At 30.7% G+C, this 23,197-nt stretch overlaps 1 protein-coding gene across 2 annotated transcripts in view; it reads right to left on the bottom strand.

Annotated features, from left to right (window-relative positions):
• Positions 1 to 4,421: 4,421 nt before the first annotated feature.
• LOC118180112 (cytochrome c oxidase assembly protein COX18, mitochondrial) overlaps positions 4,422 to 23,197 on the bottom strand; it is a 34,826-nt gene continuing 16,050 nt past the window's right edge. Inside the window, exons 3-6 of one of the 2 annotated variants that reach the window (XM_035349255.2) lie at positions 20,310 to 20,431; positions 11,023 to 11,133; positions 7,394 to 9,999; positions 4,422 to 4,605 (exon numbers count right to left, since the gene is read on the bottom strand). In XM_035349255.2, the coding sequence (XP_035205146.1) occupies positions 9,874 to 9,999; positions 11,023 to 11,133; positions 20,310 to 20,431 (359 nt within the window). In that variant the 3' untranslated portion in view covers positions 4,422 to 4,605; positions 7,394 to 9,873. The remainder of the gene's footprint in view (positions 4,606 to 7,393; positions 10,000 to 11,022; positions 11,134 to 20,309; positions 20,432 to 23,197) is intronic. The other variant, XM_035349254.2, reaches the window with a different exon arrangement.

The raw sequence follows: 23,197 nt of genomic DNA, 5'->3' as shown, positions 1-23,197 counted from the left end.
CTAGGATTTTTTGCGTAATCGTTTGGGAATTCAGAAGTTTAACTAGAGACAAAACAATGCATGAGTATTGTTTTCGAAAAAAGATGCAGTGTTAATTTATAAGGAATTAGAATTTTATTAACAGTATATGATTAGAACTGTTTGGTTTTTAATAAAAGAATACATGATGATCAGTAGATATATAATGTATATATTATTTGCTTGAGAGATTTTACATTTTTTGTATTTGCAACTCATACATTTAAATGAGAAAATCAGATAAATTTTTAGAATTTAATATTTATTTAATAAAGACTTATATGCATCTATCTATCTGTTTATCTATAGACATTGGTTATTATTAACTGAGGAAAAATCACAAAAATGACGATTATGCAAAAAGTTACATGTAGAATTTAATGAAATTGATCCTCAGTATAGACCACTTAGTAAGATGTAAAATAACATGAAAAGAAATACCGGACAACTATGTTTTAGAAATTAGCATATGTATAAAATGAATAAATCAGATGTGTCAATTTGGTATAGGAAATTTATTTTCAATATGGAGTATGATTTCCCCTAGAAACAATATAACACATACAGTGAATGTGTGATGTCAATTATGCAATCTAGCAGTTCCATAGGAAGTGAGAGCCACTGACTGCTCTTGCTAAGCAGTTGCTAGTGTGGTAAGGGTCTGAAGAGGAGGATGAGAGCAGCAATATGTCTTCCTAAAATCCCTATCACATATGCTATTTGTTGGTGGAACACAGCGACGAAAGAAACATTTTTCAGAATGCCATTTCCATGAAACCTACCTAGCTAGGTTACCATCTTCACTTGGTAGACAGACTTGAAAGCCAAACAGGAACCAGTTATCTTTCAGGTTGGCGAAAGAGATGCCTTTCAAATTCCGTATATATTTTAAAATTATTTTACTATTGTTGGCTGAGTACCTTGGCAAAAAGACATGTGTTTATTATATTAATTTTTGCTTTTAAATCATATATTTTTTAATCAGTTTCTTGTAATGAGCTGTTGTACATATTTTTGTAAATAATTTTACATTGTACATTCAGTGATTTGTCATTATTTCTGGTTTTATTATTGTAAACAGTATTTTTGTATCCATATATTTATTTAATAACTTTTATATACACAATATAATGTCATTTACTGATAAATGTTTTGTGATGAGTCAAAAATATTAATTTTATCCCCAAAATATTAAATATTTCGTAAAGGTTACTTGCTCAGTTTTTCTGTTTAAATTACAAATACAATGGTTGTGTGTAAAAAGGTGAATTTTAATGACTCATGCACAAAGTGCACTTCAATTATTTTTCAACTGTGTATTCCATATCCAGGGTAATGTGCAAAGAACATTACGCTGGATGCTACAGTTGCTGCCAATTAAATGATCGTTATATGAATTAGAACTTCAAATAAACTTTTTGGCAATGTTCATTTTTGTATACATATATATATATATATATATACACACACATCTAATAAGTCATACACATAGGAGACAGATGCAATGGTTTACAAGTTGTTGATGTATGTTTACAAGTATCAATGTAATGAATAAGATTTATATTATTGAATGTATATACAAATGTTTTTCATCATTCATAATAATAAATTCATTAATTTCCACTTTTTCAATATGTAGCATTTATTATAAAATAATAAAATTAGGAAAATAATAGCATACAAATTTAATGTGTATTCTTATTATTATATAAGCTATGTTTTCCTTTTTTATGCACCTTTTATGTTGTTTACAGTATGTCGCTGATTATGCAATTTCAATTTAAAAGATAAGTCATTAGCAGAAAAATAAAGTTATGCACATACAAACAGATTTAAAAAAATTATTTACCTTAAATTTAATAAAAAATCTATCATATAACAATAACATCTCTTTTCACCCAATCAGCATGAAATACGACAAATTTGATGAACTTTTGGTGATGAATAACTTGTAACAAATCATCAAAAGCACATCACAAAATACTGTCTACTTTGAAATTTCTATGATTCATTTTTAAAATGACTTAGACAGTTATACTACAGCAAACAGTTATATATACGGCCTTTTCTGTATTTCTTCAATTAAATCGGCTTCTATTTCCACCGTTCAGGATCTCACAATTGCATCACCATATTAAAAATTACCCATGATCCTTCAGAAGCAGAATTTTCATCTGATTGGTTGATCTCTATGTGAAACACAGTTGCAAGTAAAACAATTTCAGAAAGAATTCAAAAAGTTCCTTGTAGCCAGGACATAACTTCCTCAGCTAGGTGGAACATTTCTCAGAAATCTCCTGTTTAAACCAATGCTACTAAAACCTCGTTTCTCAGAAATGTCCCACCTAGCCGCACACATTGCTAGATATGATAGGAGTTTAAAGCATCCTAAAACATGCTCAACAGGTCTGGTGAACAAGCTGGCCACTCCAAGAGTTGAATTGTTTGCTGCTGAATATAATGATTCATAATGCAAACTCTATGCGGTCTAGTGTTGTCATCCTGTAGTAGAAAATCATCACCTATTGTCATGGCATTAAGGTACACATAAGCATCAAAGATGTCATCTCTATAGGTCTGAACATTCACAGTTCTATGTAAAAAAACATGGAGGTCTGTGTATCCATGCAAAGAGATATCACCCAAATACAGACACTGCCTCCTTCACATGAATCTCTTTCACAGATGTTTGATGGATGACAACGGGTTCCAGGTTCTCTCCAAATCATAGCATACTACTTTCGCTTTGATGGCTAAACCTAGACCTATCCATAAAGCGAACAGCCCTCCATTGATCAGCTGTGTAGTGGACATGCTGACGCGCTCACTTCAAACATTTGCTTCTATGACATGACATGAGTGGCATGCAAATAGCTGGTCGTGTCGCATACAGACCTACTTTGTGAAGCCTTCTACACATGGTTGACATTTGACACCAACCTTCCAGTGGCTGCAGCAAGGGTGGAGCTAAGTTAAGAGTTGAGGTTTTATTCCTTCATGTGCATAATGACAAATATCAATCATGATGCTTGTGCTAGCAATTGGCTGTCCTTGGCTAATTTGTGGTTAGAAATTGTTGCCAAAGTCTATGCACCACAGAAGGACTCATGTTTAACCATCTGGTCACATCTGTCTCACTTTGTCCTGCCCTTAGTCTCCCATAGTTCTCCATCACAGTTCTTCAGGCAGATGATGCCCAGAGGTCATTGTTACAAATTGGTTATTCCAGATTTCTTACCTCAGTATCACAGTGAAATTGGCAGGCTTTCTCTGAAACATGCAATTTTGTGCTCCTCGCAGATGACGTATTTCGATTGGAGTTCCACTAATTTGTATACTGCAGTTTATTCGGCAATTATTATTTGACAAAATATTCAAATTTTATGCAGATTGGCTTATTTTTGAATGAGTTATCACTATTTTTGTGATTTTCCTTAATTTTTGGAAACCAGTGTGTGTGTATTTGTAACTTTCTTAGAGAAATTGCAACTGATTTCATTATTTTTCATTGGTATTTATACAATAGAAATTTTATTTAATAATTTAGTTATTTGATAATGCATAACCTTTGCTTGTAAGAACATTCTGAACTTAATTAATATTACAGCATTTTTCTTTTTTCTCCCCACCATTATGATACTAGGACATAGATTTTGCATCTAATATGATCCAAGTCTCAAACTGATGGTGTACCTTCTGTAATTCTTATCACATTAATATATAAATTAATATTTCCGATTATAATATACATACATTATATTTTTCTAATATTTCTGAAAATTATAGCTATTGTTTTTATTTTTTGTAGTAATTTTATTATTTTATTAGCTTTAATGATTTTGAATAACTTTGCATTATGAGAATTTGACATCTATGTTACATGCTAATTTTCAGAAAGATAATAAATGAATATCATCTATTGAGACAAAAGTGAATGCATTGTTCATCATGTGGTTAAATAATCAGGAATAGTCTAAGAATAAGGTAGAAATCTGAAATAATATAAATATAAAATACTACAAGGATATCTTTTGAAAGTATTTTCTTTCATATAAATTAATAGCTCCTAAAAATATATGCCTAGATAATACTTCAAATGCAAGTCACAATAATTCTAAATCAAACCCTTTTTCTGCAAGCATGTGAAGGGTCCAATTTTATTCTTTAAATACTTTTAAAAACATAACTTCATGTTTGATATAAAACTTTTATCATCTAAAGGATAGTTTTGTACATAAATTGTTAATTGAATATCTTTTCCATTAATCAAATGTAAATCATTCTTGCATGAACGAAACTGGATTCACTGACTTTAAAGACACAGAACCATAAATTAGTAATAAATATTTTATAGTTGAATTAGTAAAGATGGTGACTCATATGTAATATAAAAACAGCATAAATAATATTAGAAACAGATCATTTTAATATTTTTTTCTTAAAATTATTTACAATATCACTGAATGGTGTACTACTATCACTTAGAGTACTAGGTATTCTTAAAATCCTACGAACTTTGGGAGACATTAGGAGAATGCTTTGTCCTAATCCAAATGTGCTGGAGCACAGCCAATAGAAACTGACTGACTGTTAAGAAAATAAATTATTGTTATTATCAGATAGGCAAGAAAATGAAATAATTTTAAAAAAACAATAATTATCATACACAGTTCGCATCTCAGAAGGAAAGACAATTTTAGCTATTATATTTCTTATGAACATACAGTCAACAACAAAAAAAAAAAAGTTAATATGCTGTATCTGATAAGGTTAGATCAGTATTAGGAACAAAAGAAAGTTGTCAGTGTTATAAATAAACAACACGTGTTCCCTTCAAGAAAATGCATAGGAAGTTTCTATAAAAACTTAAGTCTTAAACTCAGGGGTTCTCATCTGGTGGTACGCAAGAGAAAAATAGGTGGTACACAAAGAAGCAAAGTATTTTTAACCATTAAATTCAAAAACTAAAACCCCAACATCTTGATTGAGTGTTTTCTCTAACACTTGTAAATTTATGGGATCTGAGCTTTGTTCAAGAGTGGTAGTGATAGTACTGTAAAAGTCCAGAAATCTGCAAAGCTTGGGACCAGAGGTTGTGCGGATTTTAGGATTTTGCGCATTTCGGGACAGAAAAGATAAATCATAATATTCAGGCTAAAAGTGCAAAATAAATAAGGCGTATTAAATACATTTAATTAAATTATTATATACATTATTATAATAATTTATTATATGCTTTAAATTATAATTACATATATAAATTGATTATATTATAATATATATCATCATATATTATATTATTCATTACATTTTATAAATCAGTATGAATTTGCTTCCCTTTTTCTCTCAGGAGCAGTCCTGAAATTGGTACCCCATCACTCGGGCCGCTGCCAGAACCACTCGTACGAGACGGTATCGAGGTTTGCCGGTTTCGCCTCCCGAGATATATATAATGACTTTAACTGGTCTGTTGCGGTTTTGGATTCCGGTGTTGGAATCACTGTTGCTGTAAAATTTTAACAGCTTTTCATTATTTTTCTGTGTATCATACACGGTCCGTGTCGTAATTCTTTACAATTCTGCTATAAACCGACGAGTAGCATCTGCCTTTTACCTTTTGCAGAATTTCCACTTTTTGTATTACCATCAATGCAACGTGTTTACATTTTTCAACGTTGCAAGCAGTACAATCATGAGTGCATTTCTTATCTGTCGTATTAAAAAGTGCTGAAATTTAAAATATTCTTAATTTATCCACAAAATTATCCAGATAAAAAAAAAAAAAAAAAAAAAAAAAAAAAGCAGCACCAAACAATCTTGTGAAATAACAGCTCAGAAAGTACAACAACATGAATTGTGCACTTGAAAGAAGAGTTAAGTGGATCATCTGCTTTTTTACCTCTATGCAGACTGGAGGGAAGAAAACTTTTATCATGATGTCAATAATTTGGTTATGACTCATTTTATTGGTAATTATGATGTTATTATCCAGTAAGTATTTTTTTCTTTGATATTTCATGCTCCATGTTGCGGTTTCCAAAATCTATAAACTGAATGTTTATATTTTGAGAGGCAACACGGACTTCAGGTCGGCGGATTTTCAGTATTTGACTGTAGTACTTTGTAATGGTGGCACTAAAGGTTTTTCAATTTTTGTTTTGATGGTACGCATTAGTCGAAAGGTTGAGAATGCTGTCTTAACTTGTTAAGACTGAAAACTTTCACAAAATACAGTGGTACACAATGCAAAAAAAAGGGGGGGGGAACAGTTCTACATCTCATGTTCTACTGGGCTAAATGATTAAATTCAACTTGCGTTTTTCATGTTTTGAAAGAGCAACTTAGGATATGTATTAGATTTATATATATCATTGTTCTAAGATAGATATTTTGACACAAAAAACCAATTTTTCCTGGTATCACGACAATTTTTTTCCACATTTCGACTCCACGACTCAAATTATGCCAAAAAGCCAAGTTTTGCAAAAACTGCACAAGTAGTTTTTATAAAATTAGCTCTCAAAATTTTAATTCCTCAATGTTAATTGAATTTGATAAATATTTACTAACATCTCTTTTTTTATTAAACTTACTTGATTCCTTCTTCCAGAATTTGAAATTTAGGTTCATTTTAAATATAATTCGCAAATTTTTTATGACTTATTTTAAAAATTTGTATTTTTAAACAATTTTTATAAATTTTTCAAAAAAAGTTTTGAATAATTAGCTACAAAATTTTTACCATCGTCTTAAAGTAGATAAGCATACCTGCAAAAATTTAGTTTTTTTATTCAAAATTTCCTAAGATATACGTGAATTTACATACTGGGGCATTTTGAAATTTGGCATATTTGTTATATAAGCCATAATAACGCCATATGTAGTAAAATTATTTGAAAGCATGAATGATGAGTTTTTTCCCACTTGTGTACGATGAAAAAAAAAAAAAAAAAAAAAAAAAAGGGAAAGGAAAATAGGTCGCTAGAAGTTAAGAAGTTCACAAATTGAATTATTCTTGGCGCAACTGCAAAAAACGAGCAAAGATAATTCTTTTTAACTTCACCATAAATTTCTCACCAAAATTACAGAATTTAATATCTAGGCATAATTTGAGTCATAGAATCGAAATATGGGGGAAAAAAAAAAAAAAAAAAAAAAAAAAAAAAAAAAAATCAGCATGTCATTTTAGAAAAAGTCCGATTTTGTGTCAGAATACCTATGTTAGAACAATGCTATATATAAATCAAATATATATCCTAAGCTGTGCTTTCGGACATACACCAAATAAACTTTTCCAGCTATTATTATAACACTTTTAATTCTAAAATACAAACACTAGAATAACTGAAATGTATATATATTAATGAGAATTTACCAAATTTATTTATCTCTCTGTGTCTCTTTTCTTCTACCAGGGCCTTTTTGGGCATGGTTGAAGGTCATCAGATCTGACTTTTACTAAAACTCTGACCAAAGAACTTTGCTTCTGTCTTCTCCTAAGGATGATTCAGAAATATGGCACTGTTTGGTCATTCCAAAAATGTTGTTAAGGCTTATCTGAGCTTTGTTGGGATGGTACTACACTACTCTGATACATTTTTTATATCCATTTATTTTGCAAAGTTTTGGCATGAGAGGTTGTCGTCACTTGCTATCATGTTTTTGTGAAAACTGGTTGTAGAATTCTCTTGAAAGAGGTAAACAAGGGTACTGCGTGTAATCGTGAATCATCAGATGAGAGTCATTTTCCAAATAAATGTCATATAACAAAAAAAAAAAAAAAAAAAAAATTCATATCCAACAGGATGAACAAGTTAGATTTATTCTAAAGCAGATGCATACTGAGGTGCTACTGTACATCCATCTTACTTTTATGTTTATTGTGACAGATTCCCCTCCACTTTTTAAGTAAAAGAATGTTGCATTGGCTTTATTTTCAATGACATTTGAGTCAAAGAATGCTAAAAAACAACCACACAGCATTTAAATAAATATGAGATAATCTGCCCCTAACTGCAATTTAATTTTTATTTTTGACCAAATAAAAGTATGATATTACATATATAAATTGATTATATTATTCATTTACATTAGGCTTCTCTATTTTTAAATCAGCATGAATCTGCTTCCCTTTTTCTCTGAGAAGCAGTCCTAAAATTTGTACCCCATCACTCTGCCGCTGAGGGAACCACTCGTATGAGACAGCATTGAGGTTTGCCAATTTTGCCTCATGTAAAGATTTCCGGTTTCCGATTCCGGTATTAGAATCACTGTTGCTGTAAAATTTCAACAGCTTTTCTTTATTTTTCCGTATATCAAATACAGTCCATGTCCCAATTCATACAATTCTGCTATAAACCAAGGAATAGCACCTGCCTCCATCTTTTGCAGAATTTCCACTTTTTGCATTACCGTGTTTACATTTTTCAACGTTGTAAGCAGTAAATTCATTATTCATGCATTTCTTATCTGTCAATGTATTAAAAAGCACTGAAATTTAAAATATTCTTAATTCATCCACAAAATATCTGGATTAAAAAAAAAAAGCAGCACTAAACAATCTCGTGAAATAACAAAGCTCAGAAAGAACAACAACGTGAATCATGAACTTGAAAGAAGAGTTGAGTGAATCGTCTGCCTTTTTAGCTCAATGTAGATCGGAGGGGAAAACACTTTTATCATGATGTCAATATTTGGTATTTCCATTATGACTCATTATTATTCAATAATTATGATGTCATTATCTGGTAAGTATTTTTTCTTTGATATTTGATACTCCATGTTGCAGTTTCCGAAACCCATAAACTGAATGTTTATATTTTGAGAGGCAACGTGGATTTCAGGTTGGCAGATTTTTGGTATTTGTAATTACTATAAACATATTCATAAAACTTTTATTCTCAAGCATATCAAAATATTAGCACCAAAATGCATTCTGATGCATTTTGGATCTAAGTTTGTATTTCTAAATTTACTAATCTGCAAGTAAAGTACAAAGTCTGAGATCAGGACTTGTTGCGACTTTGATGATTCCAGATTTGGGATTTTTCTAGATATTAAATCATCAGAAGATGGCCTGTACAAATTATAAAATTAAAAATATGAAATAGTGGCTTATGAAATAATGAAGCATTTATGATCTTAATCGATATTTTCAACAAAAAAGAACATTATTTATTTGTTTTATTAAACATTTCTTATGATGTAAGTTATTTAAACTGCTTCATTTCTTGGTCTAATACTTTCTCTTTAATTCTACAGATAGACATAACTTCTTGTTCAGTTACAAAATTCCACAGTTCAAGTCCTGTAATTGTCAAGTTGAAAATTTCCACTAAATTGTCAATCAAATTTTTTTCATTTTCAACAACCTCTTTTTCACTTTCTTCACAATCAGTTGCAATATTTTCTGGATTCAGAACCATATTACGGATTTCGCAGTCCATTAATTGACTGAGGACTAGGGAAATGTCATTGAAGTAAAAAGCTTCTGGTTTATCATCTTCATTTATTATCACATATTTCTTCACAAATTCCATTAATCAGAATGTTTTACTGATTGTTTGCGATATCTAAAAGACCTCAAATTCATGGCTATCATCATAAAGCTAGCATCTGCTATACACTCTTTGTGATGTATCATGAGTTTGGTGACTAAAGCCATGTTGTCTGTTAAATTTTGTCTTGCTTCTATTACATGTTGACGAAGTTAAACTCAAATTATTTTAGTTTAGTTATTTATTATACTTAATCTATTTTAAGGCTTATACGAGTCTTAAATAAATAAATTCCCACCCCACATATACTTAGGGCTTATCCAGGATTGACACTAGAAATTTTGTGAGAGTGCAGACACTAGAAATCAGCAGGTTCCCATATTCTTCTGTCAAATGCCATATTCCAAATTCTAAAAATTTTGCTTTCCCTAAATCCTATCCTCTGATCCAGCCACATCAGCTCTGGTGCCGATCCTGGGCTTATCTGAATAACAAATAAGTTATTTTAATTTAAACAGCTCTATATATAAAATTAGGCAAAGCAAAAAACCATGTGTTTGGTATACATTTAAATTAAGATTACTGATTTAAGGTAAGAAGGGACAGGTCTCTCTTCAATAGAAGCAAAGAAATCTGCAACAAAGGGTAAGCCACAGATGTATTTATACTGAAAAAAAATAAAGTGAATGAGAAAGCAGTACCATCTGTCCGCAGAAATAGTTACGAAAATTGAAAAATTAAGTTAACAGAATTTTAAAAGCATTACAAAGGACTGGATTGGAATAAAAGTCATTAACTAAACAAGATAAATCTTTCTGAATGTTAAAAGCTTCAAGAAGATTCAATTCACCAACTCCTATAAATGTAATCTTTTGGTCTTCGAGTATCATTTACAAACTCCATTCTTTGTATATCGAAAAAAATTTCTGTTAAATCTCTCCTCATCAACATATCACAATGCAGTTAGCTGAAATCTGTCATTACTGCCAAGTGTAACAACATAAAAGGTTACCATGCTCTTTGTCATTCAATTACTTATATTAATAAAAAAATGCTTAGACACAGCTGTGTGAGTCATTTCTTAAACTGTTGATAGTCATCATTAATAAATGGAAAAAATAACAAATAATGTTTTGCCAGGCTGTCATCCGGTATATAAATTATTCAGTAACTGTAAAATCAATGATGTTTCAACACGGAATATTTCGGTTTGAAATGCATGCTAAGCAAAAAGGCGGCTATGGAGCCAAATTATTGATAATACAGACTTATGCTAATAAATGATTGTTTCTTAAATAAGGAGGTATTTTGTTTAATGCCAAAGTGAAATTAAGAATTGGTAGATGTTTTATTATGAAAAAATATCAAATGCAGATGCATAAATGGCACAAAACTATTTCTAAAAAAAAGCTGTTATTGGCCTGAAAATTTAGATTTTAGATCACTCCAGATACTGGATGTTTGAATTTCAGACTTTGTGCTGTATTTGGTTACTAAAGAAACTTACAGATGGATTCGCAGCTGCAGCCACAGCAACAGCCAGTGTGACCACTCTTGATGTATTCAATAAAACTCCTTGCAGAAGACTTCTTTTCCCAATCCGACGTAGTGCATGTATCTGAAATTGTGTTAATGAATAATAAGAATTTAACATGCAAATTTCAAATGTTGCCAATGGCTTATGTAGTGGCTGCTTTAACAAAGAAGTACCTTTAACTCATATATATGAACACTAAAAATAATACAATGAAATAACAGTTCAGTTTATACTAGAAATACCAACTCATCAAAACAAAGAATTCTCCCTATAATAGAAATAATCATCAGTAGTTTTAATGTTAAATTGCTACACAAATAATTTATTCACCTTTTCAGAAATGCAAAAAAACCTTGGGAATATTGAAAATAATCATGACAGATTCAAAATAATGTTGTTAAATGCTGCAATTAATTTCAATATTAATGATGATTATCATCATTACTAAAGACTAATATTATCATTAATCATGCTGATTATCATTATTACTAATGACTAATATTATCATTAAGCATGCTGACTAGACAGTATAAAAACTATGAATATAAAATTAAGTGAAATAAGAATTTCCTCATACCTCTAATAAATTGAATCAAAGCAGTAATATGAATTAAAACAAATTCTTTATACACAATAAAAAATGTAAATGTGTAGATTATATTAACAAACATTTATTACATTGATAAGACATGAAATTGTTAAGTTGGTAGAAAAAATATAAATATAATAATAAGAGAAAATATTTAAAAAATTAAGAATGGAATATACTTGTTTAAACTCAAAATGAAATAGTATAATAGTTTTAATAAACAGAATTCACATACTACAAAATTAAATCATTCTTCTCAAAAACTCTGTTTCATCGATGTTTCTAAATTGCATAAACAAGTTTAAAGAATCTAATTTTTTTTTTAAAAAGTTCTATACTTAAAAATATTTTTAAATATTAAGAAGCTGTAAAAGTATTGGATGTTAACTAAAAATATTTTTGTATCAAAATGCTGATAAAATAAAATACCATATTTACTTGAAAATAAGATTCCCTATTGTTTTGCCATGCTTTAGTTCTAAAATGTGACAGGATATTATAAATGAGTATTTTGATAAGTGAATTTTCAGAATGAGAGGAAGAGGTTTAATTATTGTACTTTACAGAATAGCTATATGACTAAATTCTAAATAAACCACATAAATAATTACTATACATATAAACTACCTAACTACTGCTAATTATAACAGACATAACTAAGAAATTTCAGTTTAGGCCAATGTCTCAAGCCCTGGTCACTGGTATACCTGAAAACAATATATAGCAATATATCACTAACTTTTCCTAAACACTTTTTTTTGTATGTGTGGCATAATAAAATATGTATTTAATTAGATAGTTTATCTATTTTTCCTAATCACCTCAGGTTCACTAGAAAATTTGCAGAAACATTATTATAACATTTGTTTGGCATTTTCTGATTTTCCCCACCTGCACAGGAAAGTCAGAAAAAATTATTCATGATGCAAAGCAGTATGAATCAAAACACTCATGTGACAACCCATGATATATCCAAAAATACTTACATAGCAATACAGGTATGCATATAAGCATGTCTGTTTTGGCCACTGAGCAACGTGATCATTGTATGGATGCCAAGTTTGTGCAATTCTTCAATGTATCTTTAAGTAAAAACAGATCACTGCATAAATAAGGAAAACAAAAGTGCAAAAAAGAAGAATTTCTTAAAAAAGGTTAAGTGTTTTATTACTGATGTTTCTTACTCAAGTAATCTGATTGATTGCTCTTGTATGGAACTCTTAGTGCAACACCATTCTGAAAATGGCTGTTGCCTTTCAAACATTAGCTTGGTAAAACAAATTAGTCACCAAAGAATTTCCAAATGCTGTCCAAAGTTGGCAACTTCACAACTCTTCAGTGAGAGTTTGCAGTTTTCTTATTAGTTCAAAATTTAGCTTTGACATCAATATCCTGTTCCACTGTTATTTATATATCAAATATACAGAGCATTGTCATGTAAGGATTTAGAACCCTAATATCCAGAATTTTAATAATGATTTTTTCTAAAAAATTACTCTGATTGAATAACCACCTTGATTTACATGAAAACCATATGCTTTTTATTGATGATAATAATGATAAAGATTTAACGATCAAAGTGAGACTAATGTACGTGATTGTATAGAAAAAAAGCAGTGTGACACAAAATCAGAGTATTTTCAAAATTAAAAAATCCTCTCCTTTTGACAACATATTTTATGTAGCTTTTATTCAGAATTCTACACAAGAAGGGAAAACTTTAAATAACTGTTGGTAATAAACAAACACTTCTTACAAGTGATCCCAGGAACGGAGTGAGCAAATATTATCATTCATTTGCCAAATATGTTATTAGAGAGTGAAGAAAAGTTAACACCATACAGTGCTATGTTCAAATGTTTTATTATAAAGAACTACAAACTTGGAAATACTTAATTCCTTAGATGAATCTTCCATTGGTGTACCAACACTTATGAAATCCTGTCTCACTTGGGGAATGATTTGGGAAAGTCGCAGACATGAAATTTTGAAGCATGAAGCTGTAATTGCTGGGGTGAAAGATTTGAATAATATTCCTTTTATTTTAGTCTAATATCTGTGGTCACAAATAACTTGGCACATGAATTGCGCCTGTTCGAAACATTTATATCTTTCATATTGTTGCATTAAGAAGAGACCAACGCAGCAGCAGTTTAGTTGGCCCAAGAAGCAGAAATGAAGTTTGCTGCATTCAGGATGAAACATTAGCTCATGGTGTGTTAGTTTCAGTATAATTTTGATTGGCTAATTAATTACCCTTTAAAATCATTATCAGCTGAAGGCTTATGTAAGTTCTTTTTATCACAGTGTCATGTAAAAGACATATGACAGATGAGTCTTGAAATGATGTAGTCCAGAGAAATTTATTATAAGCAATTACTATTTTTAGAATTGAAAGGGGAAATAGAATTTTGATTAATCTATTTTACACATATTATGTGAAGATTTGGGAATGTTGCAGACAAGAGATGTTGAAGCATGAAGCAGTAATTGCAGAAGTGTTAGATTTAAATAATATTCCTTTTTTTTTTTCTTAACATTCGCAGCCACAAATTACTTGGCATGCAGAATCACGCTTGTTCTAAAACATTTGTACATTCAATATTATTGGGGTAAGAAGAGATCAGTGTAGCACCAGCCAAGAAGCAGATACAAAGCATGTTGCATGTGAAAAAATTATTAATGACTTTCACCGAATCGCCAAAAATACTTTTGGAGTAAGCTACGTTGTTAAGAAACTGATGTATAAGCAGTGTACTGTATCTTTCATTTCGTACAGCTGTCATGCTTGGGGACATGTTCTTGCAAAGAAGGTTTACAAAAGAAATTTGAGAAAGATTCAACGTAGAATTCTTCTTTGTATTATTAGTGGTTATAGAACCTTAAGCTATGAGGCTACTTTTGTTCTTGCAGGAGTTCCACCTATTGATTTCGAAATTGAATACAGTCAAAAGTCATTAATTCGGACACCCATAATCCGGACCTCAAAGCTAAAATCTTTCTGCACATGCGCCGCATGCTCATAGGCGTTTTACGCGTGCGCACAAGACATTTACAACTGCGCAATACGTTTTCACGTGCGCGTTTAATGTATAACAGATGGTATAAGCTAAAATTATCTAATTATCGATTTCAGTTAATGTTGATGATTGCGTTGTTCCTTAATCTTCGAATTGGATCCGGCTTATTATTTTTTTCAGACTGTAAGAGCAATTTTATAAAAGTAAGCTTGAACTTTCGATTATGTCAAATAGAATTTCCGATGCTGGAGCTCCCAAAGGATCTAAAAAACGAAAGTATGTTTCGATGTCCATCAAACAAAAAACGAATTGCTACAAAAAATGGATAAAGGTATATCCTTTGTTTATCTAACCGTTCCGAAATCTGTTTATCAATTTCACGATGCTCTGCGCGGGGGGGGGGGGGGGGGGGGACTTTGCGGCGCGCAATGAACTGGAAGTTGATCTGTCAGCACTATCGTTATCTTCAGGGCAGATGTTTTTATTTTATTCGACTTATAATTCCTTACTAAATGTAGTATTTAATTTCGATGTACTCCGTCTTTGATATGATTTAAATCAAATTCCTCCTCATTATAAATATCACGAATACAAATCAAATAGTTTTCTGGTTGCAATTTTCTAATTTCGGCTATGCGTAAGGTATGCTTTACGCATGCGCGCATTGAAAGAAATGTTTAATAAAGTAAACAAATAAATATTAAGCTTCTTTTTTTGTAAATTTTGATACCCTTTAGATCATAATTGCTCATTATTTTATAAATTACGGTTCAATATTTTTAATTTTATAATTTCTGCATGCCATCTTACCAGATTTAAACTGATCCGGAAAAATCGATAATCCGGAATCGCCGAATCCGGATTAAAGACTTTTGACTGTATAAGAATAATATTTTTGAGTAATTGGCAACTGATACTTTGGAAGTCTGCATAAATAGAATTGTCCCCTTCCTTGATCTTTCTCATTTAGCTACTTTAGAGTCCATAAATTTCTGGGATTATAAAGAGACTACTGAAATGGGTTTTTATATGGTTTTTCTTTACAGATGGCGGCAAGATGAACAACAAGGTCGACCTTGCATTTGTTCTTTTAGACATTGTATATGGAATGAATGCACAGTTTTTCAAGCAGAACTTCTGTGTATTTATCTTGCCATCAAATGGATCAAGGATAATGGGACAGCATCCTGAAGGTACATTATTTGTTCTAATTCTCTTTCTTCTCTTCACCTTTTGAAAAGTATTACCAGCTGCAACAAATTAGTTACCGAAACCCTATTAACTGTCAGTTCGCTTAGAAATAGAGGATTGATATCCGTTATGCTTATGTGTGTGCTCATCATGGTTTCTATGGAAATGAAACAGCTGATTTCTTAGCTAAAGGTGCCTTAAATTTACCCATTGATATCAACATTAGCATTCCAAAGAGCTATTGCAAGCCCTTTCATTATAAGAAGCTTTTAGCTAAGTGGAATGAGGAATATATTTCATCTTGTAATGCTGAGGTCACCAAAAAGTTCTTTCCTTTTGTTTACCACAGAGTGCATTCCAAGTCATTCCTCTCTATTAATTTTAAAGTATCTCAGTTTTTATCTGGTCACGGTAAATTTGCAAATTAACTGCTTCGTTTCAATCTAAGATCAAACAGTTTATGTGAATGTTCAAAAAAACTATCTCAAGATGTGAAACATTTGATTTTCTCATGCCCTATATTTGATGGCCCTAGATTATGCTTGCAGAACCATTTGAAAATGTTTGGAGTGACTTGGCCAGTGAACTTATCTGTTTTTGTGAAGTCCAGACTGCTGTTCTCTGCTTTTGTTCGTTTTATTTATGCATGCAACTTTTAATGTTTTAGTTAAATTACTTCTGTAAGCCCCATGTTGTACATCTGTGGTGCACAGGGGAGTTTTTATGCTTCCAAATTTTTTTTAAAAAAAGCATGTTGCATTGACAACAAAAACTTTACTCTGAGTGAGTTTTACTTTTAATATTATTTTGATTGACTAATTAATTACTCTTTAAACATATTACTGGCTGAAGGCTTATGTAAGTTATTTTTATCAGTGCATTTTGTAAGTCATATGATATGGAGTAATCTAGAAATGATGCAGAAATTTATTATAAGCAATTATTATTTTTAGAATAGAAAGAGAAGTACCCAAATTAAATTAATCGAGAATTAAGGAGCTATTGCATATTTAAGTTAGAATTTTGATCACATACTTTTATCTTACACATATATATGTAATAATTGTACTTTTGGCAGAAGATAAAAAAAATTCACTTTTAGTTATAGCCGGAAATACTGCTGCTTAGATGGTTAGACATTACGGTGTAATGGATAATCAGATGAATTTTTAGAAGCACGACCAGCTTGATAGTTAAACATCATTTATTCTTGAGTGATCTATTTTTTAATACATAACTGTAAAAGATTAGGAAGAGCTAAATGCAGCACATAATTTTAAATACGCAATTACATTTTAAATATGATGAATAGCTAGCAGAGGTTGAGCAATAAGCTATCAGCACGCAGGCGAAAGAGAGAGAAACTACGCACTTATTAGCTATTTATACAAGATAAGTGCACAAAGTACAGCTAATCTGTAATTGGTTAAATTTTGGGTTTCAGTTCCATTTACATCACCAGAATTGGACTTTTCTGGAAATGACACAGTGCAAAGAGAGGTTACTATTTTTAGAATTAAGAAGGAAAATTTACATTGCTAATTTAATCTTTTACATGTTCTTTATTTTTCTTACATATAAATAATGCAAGTTTTTATTTGAATAGCCCATGCAACCTGAAGGATTAAAAATGATGTGACTTTATAGATCACATCTAAAAGAAACATTCATAATTTTAAAAATTTCAAAAGATATTACAAGCATAGATTTATTTTTTTACACCTAACTTCAATAAACTCACAAATACATTAACACATATTTCCTGAAGATTCACCAAATACTTCATTTTTAAAGGGCTAACCAGGGGATTTTATTAATAACTTTAATTATTTTGATGAATTTAAATGTTTAAATTGCATTGAATCAATACAATATCAATTAATAATAAAACAGCCCTTTTCTCTTTTAATATTTAAATATATATTACTTTCTTTTTGTTTAAATTTACTTGAATAATAGTATGGTATTTTCTTGGCCTTAAGAAATTATACAAAAAACTGTAAAACCAACATATAAAACTAGTTAAAAGCACATTTAAATACACTGATATACAATTAATACAATTTAAAGAAATTAGCTTACCCAGTGAAAGTAATTCAAATTAAATAGAGAAAATTTTAATTTCTAAAAATATTAAAAATTCATCATTTAAAATAGCAAAATTCCTTCTACTTTGTTTCATTATCATTTCTCACACATCCCAAAACTATTCAAAATTGACCATTCATGAAGTGACAAAATAAAATTTCAACTGTGTTTTCTCCTCAAAACAGTCCAAACAGTTTTGGAATATTAGATTGCCTTTGATCCTTCATGTGCAAATGGGTACTAAGAGGAAATATCATTTATTAATATAGTAAAAGCTAGTGGTAGCTTTTCTGGGCAGCAGCTACCTTATATCTCACTAGCTGTTTAGCACTACCTCAGGGCGCAATTGTTCAATACAAAATCATTCTACCGATTCTGCTCTTCAGTGCTCTATAGATAGGATGATACAAGCTCAACATGCAGGACAAATTATCAGCGACATCCTGATGAAAATGAACTCTACCAGTTTAAATTTACCACTGAAGGCACAAATGAAAGGTTTCGGATTTTAAAGGTTGCCCAAAAGGTTTTATGCACTCACTAAGCTCACAGTCAACCAGTCTACTGTTACACTTACTCCTACTCACCTTTTTTTTTTTTTTTTGTTTTTTGTCTTTTTAGCTTTATTATTAAGCATCACTTTCTTTGCACTTATGTCATATTCAATGCAACAGCAAAATTATAAAGGTTTTAAAAGTAGCACAACAGTATACGTTTAGAATTCCCAATGCAGCGTTAAGTGTTAGCATACATTTTTCTGTTTCCCTCCCTCAATCTTTTCTCAGTTTATCTTATCAATGTTCAGTTTTACTAAGAGGACTTTACAAAACTTGTGTATTTACTTTATTTATTAAATATCAATTTCTTGGTCCTTACACCTCATAAATTGCTTTATTCCATACAGAGTTGTCACTGCTCGCTTTGAAATCATTTTGTTAATCAAAAATTCATTAAACTTTTAAAAAATATGAAATAGATAATAAAGCAATTCAAAATTCGGGTTACTAATATATTAATCCAAACCAATAATATTTGGTGGCAAGAATCTGAAATGTGATACAATGCATTCAAGTGTTTTGACGAATAATTCTGTTTTGAGATTAATATCACATTCGGGACTAACGTCCCTTTTGGTATCAAAAAATAGAAGTGCCTCTTTAGAGACAGCTATTTTAAGATTGCAGGAATGAAGAATAAAGACACTGTCAGAATGCCGGCAAACCATCTATCACTCTAAAACAAAAGACCAATATCCCCGAAATGGATCCTGTAAAGAAATTTAGTGAATAGTTTTAGTGTATGCAGATGCTGCAGTTCTACCATCATCCACCATGGAGGTTGGCTAACTAAGGGCTAAACTCCCATTGGTGCCACTCCTCTTTTCCTTTCCTACATGTTCATTTTTGGTTTCACAGCAGAAACTAAAATATATCTGTTTCTTTCACGCTTTCAAATCTCCAAAGAAAACTCAATATGCCTCAAACTGGCAATGCCTCAGAATTTCATCACTTTCATTGAATTTTGTTATTTTTCAATTAGAAATTAAAAATTTAGTTTGAGCCAAACACTTAGTTTTAGCTGCCCTTAACTAGCAGGAGCTGAACAATAAACTGATAAAAACTGTTAGGAAACAGAAATCTAACTCAAGGAAAAACTCAAAATTCTTACTAGCTTTCAAGACTAAAAATTTTCGTAAGAAAGAAAATCCCTATCAGAAAAAGTCTAGGACTAGAAAAGGTTAAAAAAAAAAAAAAAAAACCTCTCAAATACGGTTACGACCTTCAAAACTTCCAGTCTTTATTGACCTCTGCAATAACAACTCCTCCTCCTAACCAAACCAGCAATTAAGACACACCTTAATTTCCCAGCCTAAATTCTTTATCTCTGAGAAATGTATACAAAATGTGATTAAAGAATTAAAAATTGTAATAACTCTATTCCTCGATTTAAATTCCATAATACTGCACTTTATACATAACAACAGAACCTCGAAATGCTTTAATACACAACAATAAAAACCTGGAATTGTCCATGTTTGATCATAAATGTTTAATGGCTTCTGTTGATTTAATGACTTTTTATGACGATATGAATTTGATTTTCCTATACTTTCAATTTTATAATAACTTAACAAGTGGATAAGATAACTATTAATTTTGCATAAATCCTATACTTTCTAAGTTTGATAGGGTAACAGTCTTTCAGAGTATAAAAACCTGGTAAAAAAATCATTTACTTATTAACTAATTCTGCAATCCAGATACATATTTTAAGGCACTAATAGAATATGTACTAGAAGAAGCTTGACAAATTTTTAACTTAAATGCCTTCCAAAGTATAATGCTTAGCAAAGGAATTAACTTACTTACCTCTATTAAAGTTAGATTAACAAAACAAAGAAGAAGAGGGATCACAAAATGGTCAGGCATTGTTAAATTTGTAAACCACAGAATACCTTCCGTTTCTAGTTGTAACCTCACATATTTAATTTCTAAATAAATAAAAAATACATTAAATATTTTTTAGTTGCAAAATTAAATCAAAAAATATGAAATAGATAATAAAGCAATTCAAAATTCGGGCTACTAATATATTAATCCAAGCCTATAATATTTGGTGGCAACAATCTGAAATGCGATACAATGCATTCAAGTGTTTTGACGCAAAATTTTTTTTGACGCAAAAAAGATCTTTGCTGATAACCAATTATCTACTCATGCAGGATTTTAAAATTATGACATTTATATTTTAATAGGAAAAAAATTACATTTTAAAAGATACTCAAGATTTTTTTTTAACTGTTGGCAGAAATACAGAATATTAATGATTAATTCTTAACTTTCTAAATATTATTAAAAATGCTTTCAATTCTTTTATGAAAAGATTTCTTCAATGCATATATACGAAAGATTTTAAAAAAGGGGTGATTTATTTATGAGTTACTAATGTTCACTAACAGTTAATCTGGAAAACATTCAAATGTGCATTCAACTTTCTTGGATTTAATTTTTGTATAAAGATAACAGGAATGTGAATGGAATACATAATTCAAAACTTCAAAATTAACAATATTTTATGCATATATAGAAAGAAAATTGTACATATATAGCTACAAATCTGACAAGCTATGTCACAATACAAGAACAAACAGCTGTTAGAAGTCTTTCAGGAAAATTACATACAAGAATTTAACACAGATCAAAGATGAATGAAAAACATTTATTTACTGCAAGGCTCAATAGAAAATATGTTCACCTTGAAATGTGATGCAGCAACCACAATTTCATGGCACATTCATTACTAAATGAAACAGGAATGATTGTTTTATTTCTCCCTTAGAAAGTGGATTAGTTCTAGCTTGTTTTCAAGCAAAATTTTATAAACTACAGTTGACCTCCCTAAATGTCCTAAACATGTTCAAAGGAATTGAGGGCTGGGGAGCATGTAAGTTGAATTCATCATATATCCTCATTCTCCAGTAGGTTCTCGACTACTTTAATTTGATTAAGCATGATATTATTAACCATAAAAAGAAATGCTTCACTAGTGGAAACAAAGAACATGGCATTTAATGGTATCGTTATAATACTGATCACCAAACATAGTGGTAGTGTCCAAAATGCATGGTGCAATAAAAGGGGGTACCGTTGCTACTACCAATTGAATGATTTAGTGAGGTCTTTGGACTAGCTCTCGAAGCGGCTTTCGGGTCACGTAGGCATGTCGGAAAGATGGCCAAACTTGATTATTTAGAGAAAGTAAAAGTTGTAACAAGTTTTCGGTTTCTAGGTGAATCTGTGGAAAGATTATTACCGATGATCAGATTCGTCTCGGAAATACATTGGTGAAACTCAGGGAGGGAAGTTCGCCTTCCTTCCCTGTGCTGCGTGCCACTGAGAGGTGTGGATGCACAGAAAAATTTTGAATGGAACTTTTGAAATTTTGAATGATTGGAATTATTTTCAAGCAATTACATTAACCCATCAATGACCACACTAGCTTACACTTGAAGGAAATGAACAAAAATAATTTTTTGACGTACTGGAGTCTAATTAAGACAAAAAAAATTATTTTTATCTAGGATACAAAATGTTGAGAAAATGCAACATCAGTCAAAATCGATTATTTTTGGGATGCATAGAAATCTTTGAAACATTTCTTATACAAAGCCAAATAATAGTTATTACAAATAGTTATCATTTGGCTACCAAAACATTTGCATCTTTTGTGTTTATTTGTTGAATTTTTTTCATAATGTGATTTGTGGGATTCTTTTTTGTTTCGCTTAAGACTAATTACTGAAAGAAAAATTGATCAGCCAATACAATCAGTATATGAAGATGAAGACTGAATTTTTCCCCCATACAAAACAATGAAGTTTTATCTACAACATCCAAAAGAAAATTTAAGGAAAAACATGTTTCAACTAATATTGCAATTGCTAAAACTTTAACTTACATATTTCAGAAATGCTCACCACTAGTATCGATACCCTTTCCCTTACTGCTGGAAATAGTTTGGGAACTCTAGATATTGAATACAGTACAAAGTTCATAATCCGGACTCGTCGGGACTTCGGCGATTCCGGATTAGGGTTTTTTCCGGATTATAGATCATCAATTTAAATCTGGTAAGATGGCATGCAGAAATTATACAATTAAAAATATGAAACCATAAGTTATGAAATAAAGAGCAATTATGATCTAAAGAGTATCAAAATTAAAAAAAAAAAAAGCTTAATATTTATTTGTTTACTTTAGTAAACATTTCTTTCAATGTAAGTTATTTAAGTTGCTTTGTTTTTTGTGCTAATACTTTCTCTTTAATTCTATAAATAGACATAATTTCTTGTTCAGTTACAAAGTTCCACTGTTCAAGTCCTGTAATTGCTGTGTCGAGAATACCGACTAACTTGTCAATCAAAATTTTTTCGTTTTCAATAACTTTCTCTGTTACTTTCTTCACTATCGGAAGAGCGAATGGGTAAACGCTGTACTGGCTTTATGCGCATGCATAGCGGATGCACGCATCAAATGCACATGCGTAAATGCATTACGTGCATGTGTAAGTTTGTGCCAAATTATAGATCATTCCGAATAATGGACGTTCGGATTACGGACTTTGTACTGTATTATTCAAGGCAAGCAGTGCATTTTCTTGCACCTCATCCACATATCACTGAATTGCTACTTTTAGCCACTAAATTGCTTTTTGAGAATTTTCTTTATCTATATACTATAAGGTATTTTCTCCTTCC

Source organism: Stegodyphus dumicola, chromosome 5 (assembly GCF_044657685.1).
Source record: "Stegodyphus dumicola isolate Sdum_Otavi_A_Nest chromosome 5, ASM4465768v1".
NCBI lineage: Eukaryota > Metazoa > Arthropoda > Arachnida > Araneae > Eresidae > Stegodyphus > Stegodyphus dumicola.
Note: the sequence above shows the minus strand (reverse complement) of the source record. Positions and strands in the feature narration are given on the sequence as shown.